Below are 15,334 nucleotides of genomic sequence, written 5' to 3'. Positions count from 1 at the left end.
ATTAAACTCAGGTATATGTACTTTGAAAAGTTTCTGTATTTAAAATTCAAGAAGAATCTTATTACCAGCACAAATGGGCTACACTGAGTGATTCTTTTTGACATGAACTAGATCCCAGGATTATGTGCAACCCAAATCCAGTCTCTCTCACTTTGAGTTCAGGCATATGTCCTTATCACACACGTTCAGAAATCATGAAATAATTATTAACGCCCAAATAAGGATTCAAGAGTTTGTGATTATTAAATGAAACAGGCACTTTCATAATATAGACATTTTTGATGACTCCTAGACAAAACAAATGAGAAACAGATGTCCTTCCAAGGGACAAAAAGATTGGGAAGAAAACAAAAAATAATTCATAACACTAGGTCTTGTCAAGTAGCTGAATAACTATTATTTCTTGGAGAGGCAAATCTGGCTATTGTAATATTTATGTCCTAATTAAAATACATGGTAGACATTTAAACGTGACGTCAAAAATATTTTCTTACCTTATCAAGAGAGAAAGTTTTGGTCAGGGCAAAGCCCCATCCAGCTTCAAAAGCTCTTCGAATCATTGATGCACTGGTAGCTGGGGTTGCACTAGCAAGACCAAAAGGATTTATAAACTTCAGTCCAGCCATCTCCACGCTAATGTCCACCAGATCCACAGGGGTGTAAAAGAGGGGCAGTTCAGGCTTGGCAGAAACAGAAGCTCCATATAGTGACTGCAAAAAAGGCAAAGAGTCAGTAATTGTTCTTATATCATATCTGATTTTTCCATATAATCTTTTACAAAACTCACTGCAACACAGCATTTGAATGAATATAGATTACACTGGTCTGTTTATCATGATGAAAACTGGCAAAAAGTCAGTTAGCAGTGAACCAAATTCATCTAATATCATCCTTGTCTAATTTAAAAGGCATTATAGAGGGCATTAATGGAAATAAAATCAATTAAATAAACAAACAAAAAAACTCTATTTAAAACATGTGGAGATTCAAACACAAAAGGGAATAATTTCAGAATTTATCTCCCTGGTCCCATAAACCAGCCTTTTTGTCTTAATTTGTGGAAATGTCTTTAGTGCTCAGAGATATGGGCGACGGCAAGTCAGGGGGCCTAAATTCAATTTCCAGTACTCTCACTTCTGTTTATGAGATTTTAGGAAAGCCACCTAATATGTCCATGTCTTTTTCTCCTCTACCGCTTTCAGTACAGCAGCAGGAATGCTGTTTGCCTAATTTCCTACCTCATAGGGGTATTGGAAAATGTAGGAGATCATAAGCTACAGGAAGACATCTAATTTGGAAAGTGGGAAATGTACTTATGTGCATGAGGAGAGCTTCTTTCTTCTGAAACCAAACTGGCACCTAACAGTTCATATTGAAACCTTCAACTGGCTCTCAACACTGTAAAATTACCTTGGCTAAAGGAACACTGTAATAATGTTACCTTGCAGTATGAAAACACTTATGCAAAATGCATGGCACATTGAAGGAGGGTAGGTACTTGCTAATTGTCTCTTCCTGACTGGGGATGTTATTAAATATCTCATCTGGCCTTTGGTTTAAGAACTGTCTCTATCGCTGTCTCTTTCCATTTCTCCCTTCTTCCCTTTCTCTCTGTTTATCTCTGAAAGACAAGTAATACTGGCAAATATAAAAAGGATGAATTTTCTAAGCCAAAATGGTTACTGAATGGACAGGGCTAGTTAATTCCAAAGTAAGAATTCCTTTCTCTTGTGAACCATCACTCAAAGGAAAAGTTGTTTGAGCATAACTTTAATTTTACAGGAGTGTGTCTTATGTAGATAAAAATTACCATGACTTGCATACAAATTGTTTCTGGACCTCCACCATTATAATGCAAAGAAAAGCTCACTTAATATGTAAAAAGGCATCATACTTGTCAATTGAAAGACTAATGTGTCTCATGCATCTACAGAGAGGTGCCTGATCACATCAAAGCTTCAAGTATGGCAGGCATCTTCTGCCAGGAATGTTCTGGCACATTTCTGAATATAGGTCAGTCCTGTTGTGAACATAATTTCTCCTGTCCTCATGTGGAACTGTAATGCTATTTAAAAGATTATTATCAAGACAAAAGGTATACTGTAGAATATAGGGAATTAATATATGTTAGTTTGATGTGTGTGTGTGTCTGTCTGAATTTGTACAGGGGTATATGAGGGGGATAAAACCTTTGATGTGATTTTCTCAGTTGCAAAATCATAGTTTAAATTGAAACAAGCAAATTTAGGCTAGACTTAGGAAGACTTTCCTGATACCACAGATTGGTTAACAGTGGGAAAAATTTAGCGCTTTTCATATTTGAGGAATATCAGAAATTTCACACAAATTTGTGTATGAGGCTAACAGCAGAAATGCATATGGTGTCCTATTCTTTATTAGATGAGGTGAATGACACTACGAGTTTTTTCTTTTTTTAAGGTTTGGTATTGAAATATTTAATCTCTTTAATCTTGCAGATGAATTTGTTAATAATTGTGGTTATATGACACTAGGCAGATATATATGTACAGTTCAACTTGCATTTCTTAATTTATGTAGCTTAAAATAAATAAGGCATTGCCCTGAAATTCTTAAGAAGGTTGCTGCCTTAATATAAAAAGGGAATAGGTAGAAAGGCTTTGCAAGATTTTCCTTAAGCTTCAAAACAAAATATAAAACAAACAAACCAAAGCAAACAACTAACAAAATATAAACATACACATAAAACTCTTCCAACTGAGAACTACAGCTTCTTATAAAATATGCATTTTCTTTTATTGACAAAAATACTACTGATGATATGCATATATGATAGAATCTAAAATCTTTAGTAGGCAGTTATTTTTCATACTGAGCATATAGGGCTTTTGTTTTGTTTTGTCTTTGAGACTTTTTACCACAGTGTGGTGCTACAGCAACCCATTCTGTCTAAGCTCACAATTCACTCATGCCCAATGTGTGCTTCCTTCTCTGAAGTTTACAAGCCTGTTCCCCTCTGTACCCTTGCTCAAGCAACCTAAGCATTTCAAATTTCAGCTCTCACCATGAGGCTAATTCCTCCCAAATCCCATTCATAACCTCCAAACTCAGGCTTCCAAGAGACTTTAAGACCTTTGGACATGGATGTTTTACTGTTAATTCAAACTCAACTGCTTCAAAGTGTATCCCATATTCTCTTCTAAAGAATATGTGAGCCAGATTTTCAATTTCAGACAATACTACTTTTCCAGTCATCCAATACTGTTAGTAAATAACCGATGTAAGGAATAACCTAGATAATGTTAACTATACTGGAATTAAAACTAAAACTTAATAAAATAAAATGAAATACTTCACTTAAAAAAGAAAGAAAAAAAACTACCTAGATGATGAGCTGTGAAAATTAGTTCCCCAATAATACCACTGTGAAAAGGAGTATTATTCTGGCATCAGACTGATACAGAAACTAATACCCAAAAAAACTGTATTGATATGTTTATCCTGTACTAAGTGAAAAATAATGGCTTAACATTATGTGTAAATCTAAAAGTTTTCAGTAAAAAATAAGTAAAAAAATAAATATTTAATATATATTTACTATATATCATATATTATTATATGTATTGCTATGCATCTCTCTGTTTATGCATCCATCATAAAAAGTAAATATCACTATGTTAGCCAGCATTATCTGAACTGCAAGTAAGATGACCATTAATTTTTAAATTTTTGCTTCTTTCATTTTTTATACTTTCAACACTGACCATAAATTAATTTATAGGAAACAAATAGAATTAAAAGTATACTAAAGCAATTTTCTAAAAGAATCAATGAAAACCCAGTAAGTGAAGATCAAGGTAAATAGACTACACCTTAGCTTTCTCCTCAAATTGTCCCAAATCAATTCTTTCAGCTATATTTGTTATTATACATAAACCTAAAAATATTTAGAACTAGACAATCAATGAGATTATCGTTCTTAAAAGCTTTATTTTTTAAAGAGAAAACTACAAGGTAAAGGAGATTAAGTGAGTACCTCTAAGTTATTCAGTTAGTGGCAAAGCCAGAATAAAATATACGTTTTTCTATTTTGTTGGTCAGTTTTCCTTCCACTATCCTAAATGATCTCTCAGAAATATAATGTTTCAGTCATTGTTCCCCAGAATACTCTGTGCCACCCCCACCAGCACCCATTCACATTCAGTATCTCTCTTTTCCACCTACTATAAAACTGACCAATCTGAAGCACTCCCTGGCCACTATAGAAAAATTATTTTATCTGGACTACTCCGAGGGCATAAAAATAACATTCTTTCAATTTATTACTTACATTAAAAATATTTGGTTATATGTTTAATCACTAATATGCTAAAACTTTTCCATATCTTCAGGAAACCAAATTTCTTTTTATAGCATATATTATTGCTTCTATAATGTAGTGCCCATGTACTTAGACACAATTCTTAACATTCATATAAAACTATTTTCATTCATGTATTTACTCAGCAGGTATTTATTAAGAACTTAAAGTTACAGAAATGAGCAAAACAGATAGGTCCCTGGAGTTCACAAACAGAAAAACGCAAATAGACCTACCAATCAACAAACCACACACAAAATTAAAACCCCAGATACTTCATCACACTGCTACATGTCTCCATGCATTCTCATGTATTTCCACTAGTCTAAAATACAAGCCAAGTCTTTCTTCACCCATCAAATGATTATTCACCTTTCCAAATTCAATTCATTCATGCAAGTATATACTTCCTGGGGCATTTCCTTAATGCATTCCATACCCTTGTCTCATATATCTGTCATCTCTGATATTTTGCAATTTAAAATATGCCTCTACTTTAGCAGTTATCACACTGTGCTGTACATGTTGATTTTCTCTTCAAAGAAAACATAAGCTCCTTGAGGGCAGAGGTCATATCTTATTCAAATTAATATCTTCACTATAATTAGAAATATATGTAATATATATGTATGTATTATATATGTATAATACTAATTCTTAGAGGCAACTCTGCCCTCTTAGAGACAAAGATAAATAAAAATCACTTTTCCACATGGCAAGTATTTATTTAAAGTATGTTTTAAAGAACTATCATATTCTTTCCAAACTGCCTTTTGCCCCAGGCTAAGCATTTAGATTTTAATGTTTATTTATTTTTGAGAGAAAGAGAGAGAGGGAGAGTGCAAGTGGGGGAGGGGCAGAGAGAGAAGGAGACAGAATTCAAAGCAGGCTCCAGGCTCTGAGCTGTCAGCACAGAGCCTGATGTGGGGCTCGAACCCATGAACCATGAAATCATGACCTGAGCTGAAGTGGGATGCTTAACCGACTAAGCCACCCAGGTGCCCAGCATTTAGATTTTATACTTATGTTTATGCTTTTTGATATTCCTGTTGTCCTTTGTTGGATATCTCATTTATCTTTTATGTTCTTAAATTGAAAATTGTGATAAAGTAGTTAAAAGGGTTAAATACAACAAGCTGAATTTACGTGACTTCCTCTTTCCTTTCCCTTTCTAAAACAAGAATTGTCTTATGGATATTACCACAATCTCTTTGGTAGTTCAAAATAAAATTAATGGGAGCACCAAAAAAGACCCCTACAGAATCAAGAGGCTGAAGTGGTGAAGAGCTGAGAGGAGGACAGAAGAGGGAGGTAAAAACAGAGATTGAGGAAAAAATGAGATGTCCAGCATACTTTTAGAGTGTAAAGGTAAAAAGTGACATTTTTTATAGAAGCCATTGTAAGACACTAAGAGACATTGCAAATGAGAGGGATGTCTAAAGATGACATTGTAGAAAGTTTTCTTGGTCCTCAGAATTTTTTTAGGGGATACTGAGTGAAGATTTTAATCACTTAAAATTATTGTAAGTAAAAAAACCAATTATCTCCATTACATGCATAAACAATGAGAGGTACCAAATTTATAGGGGTTACACTTAAATTTTCTCATTTCACTTCCATCTACAAAATCTATCAAGGCTCTTCACTATCTGCAGAATCTAGCCTGAGCTTTTTAGCTTTATATTGTGACCTGGGCTCCTCTCTACTCCTCATATTGTCTAGTCTCCTCTTTTACCCTTTCTAACCTCATCTACTACCACACCCTCACAACATTTTATGATTCCATTTATTAAATAACTTATAATTTGTCAAACAAAACACTATCATTAATGTACCTATGCATTTTTGTTTACGTGTATGTGTCTCCAACCTAATTTAATTTAGGAACCTAGCAGAAGACTTGGCAGAAAGATGCCCGAAATATTTGTTGAATACATCAGACTAGTGACCTTAGTCACTAAGTACTAGAGTACTTAGTCTCATTTTTACATCAGTTCCCAGTAAAATGATAATCAATTTAGATGAAATAATCATGAAATGCATTCCAAATATATATCCCATTATTCCATGCTTCTAATCTAGAATAACATTCAACTTTTACCACTGGAAGTCTGTTGAAGTTAGCAAAGGCACTAGAAAGAGTTATTCAGTGCAATGGGAAATAGAGTTATTTAGTGCGATGGCAAATAATTATTCTGGTCAGTTAAGTTACTCTGTAAATATATGCATTCTATATCAGACACACAAAGTGATATAAACATTCACTGACTTCACAATATTGCTAGGAACCAACTTGAAATGAAACATTTTTCTACCCTACATGATTTTTAACTTCCACCTTAGAATGGATTTGTTTCGTGGCAAGTAGTAGAGGCTAGCCTCAGATAGTTATATAAGAGTGAGGGTACAGGGGCGCCTGGGTGGCTTAGTTGGTTAAGCAACCAACTTTTGCTTAGGTCATGATCTCGCAGTTCGTGGGTTTGAGCCCCGCGTCGGGCTGTGTGCTGACTGCCAGCTCAGAGCCTGGAGCCTATTTCAGAGTCTGTATCTCCCTCTCTCTCTGACCCTCCCCTGCTCATGCTCTCTGTCTTAAAAAAAAAAAAAAAAAAAAAAAAAAAAAAAAAAAAGAGTGAGGGTACAGAAGCATCTTGTGAAACTCATGAATGCAGCTAAACCCCTAGGAAAGGCTCTCCTCACGGAGAGCCATATAATCTTTCCTTCACTCCTCTTCCATGTGCATCTAGTTTACTCTCCCATCTCTGCCAATTGGCTTCCTTTGACTCTTTATGCAGGATGGTTGCTATTCTATAGGTCTAGCCTGGTAATTTTTAATGTTACATATTAAAAACATTTGAAGGGTTTTAAAAATTCTGATGTCCTGGTCAGGTAGACTTCATACTAATTACATCAGAATCGCTCAGGAGAGGACTCTATCATTAGTAGTTTTTTAATACTCTCCAAGGAATTGAACTATGCATCCAAGGCTGAGAATCACTTTTTTAGCCATGTCAATGCTCCCTCTAATTCGTAATTCTCAAATGAGACATTCAAGTTTGGCCACAATTGTGTTACATGTCTACCTTATCAAAATAAATGGCTACCAGGGGTCTATTCAAGAGAATAAAGTATTATTATAAGATGAGCAAATACTTTAAAAAGTGCCCATATGGGGACCTTTATCTGCTTATAAGGTATCAATTCTGACAACCATCATTACATTGTCCAAATGTTGAGGCCTACTGTAAAAATAGGACATTTAGCTTATTCTCAGAATCAGTAAAATACATATCTACTTGCAAATAATACTTATGCCAGACCCAGTGATAAGTGTTTTATACTTATTCTCTCCTTATGATCATGACCATTCAAATTAGGCATTATTCTTCTATAAAAAATGAGGAAAATGAGGCTCAACGAAAGTAAACAACAATGTCTCCAAAGATAAGGAGTTAGTAACTAATAGAGCAAGACCTGAATTCGAAGCATACACTTCCTACATTATATCAAGCTGTTCCTGTTTATATAAGCATTATTTTTCTAAAGTATTACTGTCCTCTAAATTGTAAGCTGATCTGAATATTATTCATGATGGTTTGATTGAACATAAAAATACAACACATGTACACACACACATTGAAAATCTATTATCAAAAATAAAAAGTATATTCCATTCATATATTAATAAGATAATCAATTATAATGCCTTTCATTTTAGAATGAAAATAAAAATAAATATAATCTTAAATTATAATGGCCTATTATTTTCTTATTACATTATTACTCTTTATCACTGGTATTTTCCAACTATACCTGGCTGGGTCACGGAATTATACACAGAGAAATTTGCATGTATAATGGTTATGTTGTTGAGAAAAAGCAAATCACATCATAATTATGTATCCCAATTGCATTTTCCCTAATTTGTTTTACTAGAATGAAAATTAAAAAAAAAAAAAAAGCACCGTTAAAAGAAAGACTATTGGTAGTGTTATATTTGATTGAAGAAGGGAAAATAACTACCACTATGTTCCATCCAATTTAAAATCATCAAACAGCTTTCACTTACTCATTTTATTTATATTTCATTGTGATATAACTATAATGGTCCCTATCTTGGGGTACAGCTGCTCTAGAAGCATCCATTCTGAGATTATTTTAAGGCAAAGAATAAATAACATTGTATAGCTACTTATGACTAGATTAATTCATAGGCTGGATTTATGCATTAATTAACTCCAGGTCAGTTACTTTGCCCTTTGAAGAAATATCTATTGAGAGAAAAAACTTGCAAAGCAGAAATTAATTTGGATTAGCTGCTTCCATCCATGGTGGAAAGGCCTAGGTAGAGTGACTACAATTATAACATAAAATCAGATTTCATTTCTCCATTTTGAGAAATTACTATTTGTAATGAAAATTTTAGAAAAGATATGAGGCTATTGAAAAGTTTCTAAAAAATAATAATCCCATTTTATTCACTTCTTTAAAGGATTATATTCACATTGCTCTTAATAAAATATTTGTAACCTGAGTTCAGAGAAAGGCTACAAAATTAAACACTAATTCAAATCCATGTGATCTTTTTCTTCATCTAAATGTTACTTCCACCCCCAACTACCAGCTCTTAAGCAACTTAAGGTAGCATCATGCAAAAATTCCTTCCTCTTCAACAAAAAAATTATTCCCAGTTTTCCCCATTTACTTTATGACATGACCATTCATTCAGCTTAAGCCCAAAATCTGCATACCATTCTTGATACTTCTCCTTCATTCCTCATTTGTCTTCTACCAGCAAACCTAATGACCCTGTCTTCAAAATATATGAATCCATGTACTTCTATCTGTAGTCACTGCCATCATTATCTCTTACTGGGACTATTTCTTACTGCTTTTTCCATTTTCCTTGCCTCCTACTAGAATCTGCTCTTTACTTTTACCGGAGCCATTTAAAAACACAAATTTGATTGTTTAAACTTCTCATTCATTCCTCACTGCATTTCATTAATATTCAGACTATTATACCTTACAATATCATTCATGAGATGGTCCTGTTTCCCTATTCAAACTTACATTATGCCATCCTCTATGTTAATACACCTGTCACTCACATAGGACTTCCACTAAACTCTATCTTTTCCTGGGTGCCTGCAATTGCTTTCCTCTCTTCCTGGCATGCTCTTTTTTCTTCTTCCATTTCCATTTAAACTTTATTCCTATTGTCAGGTACAAGCTCTTTCAGCAACTGCTATGGACTGATTTGTATTCCCTCAGAATTCATATATTGAAACTGTAACCCCAAAGTGATATTATTTTGAGGTTGGAGTTGGGGAGCAACTTAGGTTTAGATGAGGTCCTGGAGGTGAGGTCCTCATGATGAGATTAATACCTTTATTAGAAGAGACATATGTGAAGACACAGTGAGAAGGCAACCACCCACAGTTAGGAAGAGAACACTCACGAGAACCCCACCATGTTGGCACACTGATCTCAGACTTTCAGCCTTTGAAACTAAAAGAAAATAAATTTCTAGTGCTTAAACCACCTAGTTTATGGTATTTTGTTATGGCAGCTCAAGATGAATAATAAAGCAAACTAAAATAGAATCACCAATGAGCCAAGAGAACTTGTAAAATGTGCTTCCTAAATCTCATGTGTCCCATGATCTAAAATTTCCTAGCCATTTTTAATCTTTAAGTAACATTTATGAAGTGCTTACTATATGGTAGGCATCGTGACCAGGCGCTAAAACACAGGACTAAAAAAGAACATTTTTCTGGTCTCATGGATTTCACATTACAGAGTGACGGAGGAAGAAAGGATCAAAAACATAGATAAGAGAGTGTGTGTGTGTGTGCCTGTGTGCATATGTAATGTTGTGATTTATAATAAGAAATACATATGTGGGGGACACCTGGATGGCTAATCAGTTAAGTGTCTGACTCTTGATTTCAGCTCAGGTCATGATCTCACAGTTCATGAGATTGAGCCTCACGTTGAGCTCTGGGCTGACAACAGGGAACTTGCTTGGGATTCTCTCTCTCTCTCTCTGAAGAAATTTATATTTGATATTCATCCTGCCTCTGGCTCCTAAAACCATTGGATGAAAGCACTTAAGGATGGGAGTTGGTTGCCAGGAGAATCAACCATGTGGTTAGAGGGTTGGAACTTTCTGTTCCACCCCTTTGACACCCTGACCTGCAGGGAGGTGAGAGGGGCTGGAGGTTGAATCAAGATTTAATCAATTCTGAGTATGTAGTAAAGCTTCCATAAAAAAAAAAACAAACGGGACAGGGTTCAGAGAGGTTCTAGGTTGACATAAGAAGTGGAGATTTGGAGAATTGGAAGTTCTGCACCCTTTCCCCATACCTTGCTTTGTGGCATCTCTTCCACTGGCTGCTCCTGAGTTACCTCCTTTTATGAGAAGCCAATTATCTAGTAAGTAAAATGTTTCTCTGGGTTCTATGAGCCAATCTTATAAATTAATTGAACCCAAAGAGGTGGTCATAGGAACCTCTGACCTATAGCCAGCTGGTCAGAAGTAGTAGTAGTAACCTGGACTTACGATTGGCATCCTGAGTTGGAAGGGAACACAGAACCCTTTATCCATAGCTGGTTGGTGAAAAACACAAGTGGTAACCTGGGGTTTCGAATGAGGTCTGAAGTGGCAGAGGAGGGCAGAAGGTGGGATAGTTTTATAGAACTGTGCTTACTAGTGGGATCTGATGCTATCTCAGGGTAGACAGTGATGGAATGGAGTTAAACTGCAGAATAACCAACTGGTGTCCAAGCACTGCTTTGTGGAATAGGGAACTCCTATCCCCTCATACACAAACATTGCAATTGGGAATTGGGTTCAGGAACCCAAAATAGTGTGTTTTCAAGTGGCTTCTCCTCAGAAACAGAATGCAGAGTATGTGTGGGTTAGGGAGTAGTGTGCCTAGGGGCAAGGGAAGGGAAGGTTTCCATTTGGTGCCCATAGGGGCTTCTTTAATAAATAATATCCGAACAATACAAGAAGGAGGTGAGCAGAGTCATGCGTGTACCAACAGTTTTGGTACACTCTCTGACTTTGAAATGAATGCTTCAATTTATCAATTGAGCTACTGTAATAACATTGGTTTCTTTTACCTTCTACTAATTATAATATCATTCATTAAGAAAATAGCACACAGACTATTACACAGAGGCTTTATGTCATACAACCCAAAGGGTTTGTTAAAAAGATAAACTAGTGAATTAACTTTAAGAAGTGGTTTGTAAGTTAGCCAAAGGTCCCCCCCAAATAATAAATAACATGTTGGCAAATTTTCAAAAGTGTCAATCAGTAAGGTAACAGTTGCCATATTCACAGGTCCAGGGGCAAAGGCGGTGACACTGCTGACAAGATGTCAATGACTAGTGTCGGAAAAGCCCTGTGACCAGCACAGGGTGGTGCCTGACAGCAAATCCATGTAGCACAAAGAAGTCAGCATGATCAAGGTGAGAGTGATGAAGGTAAATAAAAGAAGCTGACATTTAAGAAAGGTGACAGTAGCAATGTTAAATATTAAGACTTGGAATAAAAAGCTCAAAATTGTAAGTCAACAACCTACCAGGAAATACCTGCTTTTGTGTTAACCTATTAACCCCTGTATTTCTGTGAGAAGTCTCTGAAACAGGCTAAGGTGGGGAGAGGATGCAGGGAAAAACTAGTACAGTCATTCTGGGATTACTTCTGGACCCCAATCAGAGGAATAATGTCACTTTAAAACTCATTTGTCTCCTCTTTAAAACATCTATTATAAAGGATGGCTGTGAGGATCACATGAGAAAAATTATAATGCACTGGTATGCTCATTTTCATCCTTCTGTTTCCATGATCACTGTACCCCACCACCTGGTTTATCAGTCTAAGTAGTTATTTATCATCAATGAGCCACATGAATTTGTGAAATGTGCTTCCTAAACCTCACGTGCCCCATATTCTAAAGCATTTCCTTAGCATGTTCAATTTTCCAATCGTAGTTATCAAGTGCCTTCCATATGGTAAGCATTTTATTGGCCAACCATCTACTATGCGGTAGGCATTGTTCTAGGCACTAAGGATACCACAGAGAACAAAACTGACAGAAACTCACTTTGAAGGCTATGTTCCCATGTTGTCTGGCATATGGTGACTATTCAATACAAGAGAAGTGATCCAAAAATGAAATAAGATCATTCTGAGGATTAGCTGTGTGGATTATAAAAGTTCAGTGCCATTTTTCTCATCCCTACTCTGGCACAGAATTCTCTGATGATTGGCAGGGAGTTATTTATGTGTTCTGCCTTCCATATTCTCACCTGAAGCTCAACCAAAGGACATCATGAGGATGGGGCAGGATGGGTACTGAAAAGAACAGTAGGCTGAGAATGGAGAAACTTGGTCTCTAGCCCCTGAATGCCATTACCATCAACACTTTATAAAGGGCATTACATTTCTCCTGTTATTTTCTATAGATGTTTTTGCTGTCTTTATCTCTTTGGGGATCTTTATCATATTTATTTTAAATCCCTTTCAGATAGTTCTATTCTTGTTCTTTTCTCCTGAGTGAATTTTCCTATGACTTGAGTTGACTCTTGTAAAATCTGTTCCTCAGTTTTCTGACCCATATATTAAGTTGCTGAATCAAATATTTCCAGGGCCATATCCATCTCAACAAAATTCATCATATGTTTTCTAATTTGTGAAAATGGGGGGGGAGGAGAGTAGTTAGTCTGGCAGGTGTAATTTTGAGTATAATGAGAATATTAAGCCTCTAAAAAATAATCAGGATATAATGGGTATTCCATAAATTAGATTTTTATTTTTAACATATATAGCTTAGGTTTCAGAACCATAAAAACTATAATTTTGTCTTTTTTTATGGATAAAGATAGTGAAGCTCAAGATAATGCATTTGAGATTTTAAAAGCTTTATGTCTTTGGGGCATCTGGGTGGCTCAATCAGTTAAGCTTCAGACTTCAGCTTAGGTCATGATCTAACCATTCCCAAGTTAGAGCCTGGCAGCAGGCTCTGGGCCTGGATCCTATTTTGGATTTTATGTTTCCCTCTATCTCTGCCTCATTCTGTACCCTTTCCTAGCTCACGCTCTGTCTCTCTCTCTCAAAAATAAATGAATATTTAAAAAATTTAAAGCTTTAAGTCCTAGAGCTGAGAATTCCACCTTTGTGCTCAGAACCATAAGTGAGATATACAAAAGGCAATGTAACCTTCCCAAAGATCCAAAGGCAGAATTAATGGGCAATTAAGTTAGGATTTGAACCCGGGCTCTCTTGACTTTTAGGCTTTTATTATACTACTTGTATTTAGATATTTTCCAATCTGATCCTTTACAACTTGTACAGTTCTCTGCTAAATTACTAACATGGAGGAACACAGTTCTGATTAAAATTTTTGCATTTGAATCTTCCTCAGCAAGATAAAGATTTTCAGTACTCTGTTCTATTGTGATTTTCCTGAGCTCCACCCAGCTGCAGGCAAAAAGGTGTTGGGAGATTTGGCATGGAATTCTTAACACCTATAGCCCATTTGGACCAAGTGAACTTGCAGTGGCTAATTTCTTTCATACTCCATCAGCACATACTGAAGTCAGGTTCTGTATGGCATAGATCAGATTTTTCAGTTATTTTTTCTAACCATTCTGATCTTGAGTTATCTGCCTGAGCTAGCAATCTACTGCTGCATTGGTAAGGATATATTCTGCCTTTATGGAGACAATTTCATTTTAAATTGCTTTCCAGGTCAAACGCTGCCATTTAATAAAGGTTTGGAACCCTATATAAAGTCAATAAAAGGCATTAAAATTACTTATTAGTCATGGTATTTTCTTTCTCTATCACTAACTGGATAGTTTTGTTTTCATAGCTCCATTAGATATAGGCTCATTCCTCATTTTTTCCCTTGATTTACTTTTACAAAATATAGATGTTATAAAAAGCAAATCCCCCTTCATACACAAAAAGCTACGTATTATTACAAATAGAATGTTAGACATAAGACTTAGAAATAAGCGTCAAGCTTCTGATTCTTAATAATTATTTTCAAATATTAGCTAGGGAATATATCAAAAATTAACATGACTCGACCATCAAAAAGGTAAATTCTATAGATCATTTACAGAGTATTGTATGTTTACTTATAAACAAAATACCTTCATTTTTCTATGACTATAAGCAAATTTAACTTTACTATTTCTCACTGGAAGGGATAAAAATGAGAACATATGCACTTTTCAGTCTCGTTTGGTCTAAAGGCCTAGTTTCTCAGTGAGAAATTGTGCTGAAATTATTTCAATACAGTGATCCTGACCAAGTGGAAAAACTTAGCATGGAAACAGCATTTAGCCATGACATATTTCAATATTATTTTTGGAGTCTATAACTCTCTCAAATTGAATTCATTATGATTTAAAACTGTCTTTTTATTGATATTCATTGTTTTTCAACCTGACAGTGACCAATGATTCATATCAATCTTCTTTTAACATAGGAATTAAAGAGTTTGCAATATATCTTAAACTGAAGGACACTTTTTCAATAGGTCTCAAGATTTTAATACAGTTGTCATTTGAAAAGCCTTACATCCTCTCAGTTGGAGAGGGGTTTAGAGAAGAAGCCAGCTCCGTCGATAAGATTGTTTTTATCTGAAGCAGTGAAGGATTCAAAAATTAGTATGACATATCGATGATGCCTCTTTTTTTTGTAAGGCATTTTTTATTCTCTAAGTGCAGTAACACTGCAGTTGGCTGTCAATCATTAAACCACAAAATGAAGTCCTTTGCCTGGCAAGGAGATCTGCAACTATACCAATACTGGTAAACTAACCACCAAATTATAGCCTTTTCTCTTGCCTCACCCAGATTTCACAGGGGCTGCACACCCAAATAAATGCCTCTTGGCTACCCATTCATCTAACAGCTGGAAAGATGACACTTGACATTTGGAAACTTTCCTGTGAAGATTGCTGCAAGGCT

At 35.4% G+C, this 15,334-nt stretch overlaps 1 protein-coding gene across 1 annotated transcript in view; it reads right to left on the bottom strand.

Moving 5' to 3' along the window:
- DPYD (dihydropyrimidine dehydrogenase) overlaps positions 1–15,334 on the bottom strand; it is an 821,052-nt gene that overhangs the window by 395,350 nt on the left and 410,368 nt on the right. The window contains exon 13 of the mRNA XM_039228461.1: positions 495–710. Coding sequence (XP_039084392.1) covers positions 495–710 — 216 coding nt within the window. The remainder of the gene's footprint in view (positions 1–494; positions 711–15,334) is intronic.

This window comes from Hyaena hyaena, unplaced genomic scaffold, assembly GCF_003009895.1.
Source record: "Hyaena hyaena isolate Hyena2069 unplaced genomic scaffold, ASM300989v1 scaffold_32, whole genome shotgun sequence".
Lineage (NCBI taxonomy): Eukaryota > Metazoa > Chordata > Mammalia > Carnivora > Hyaenidae > Hyaena > Hyaena hyaena.
Note: the sequence above shows the minus strand (reverse complement) of the source record. Positions and strands in the feature narration are given on the sequence as shown.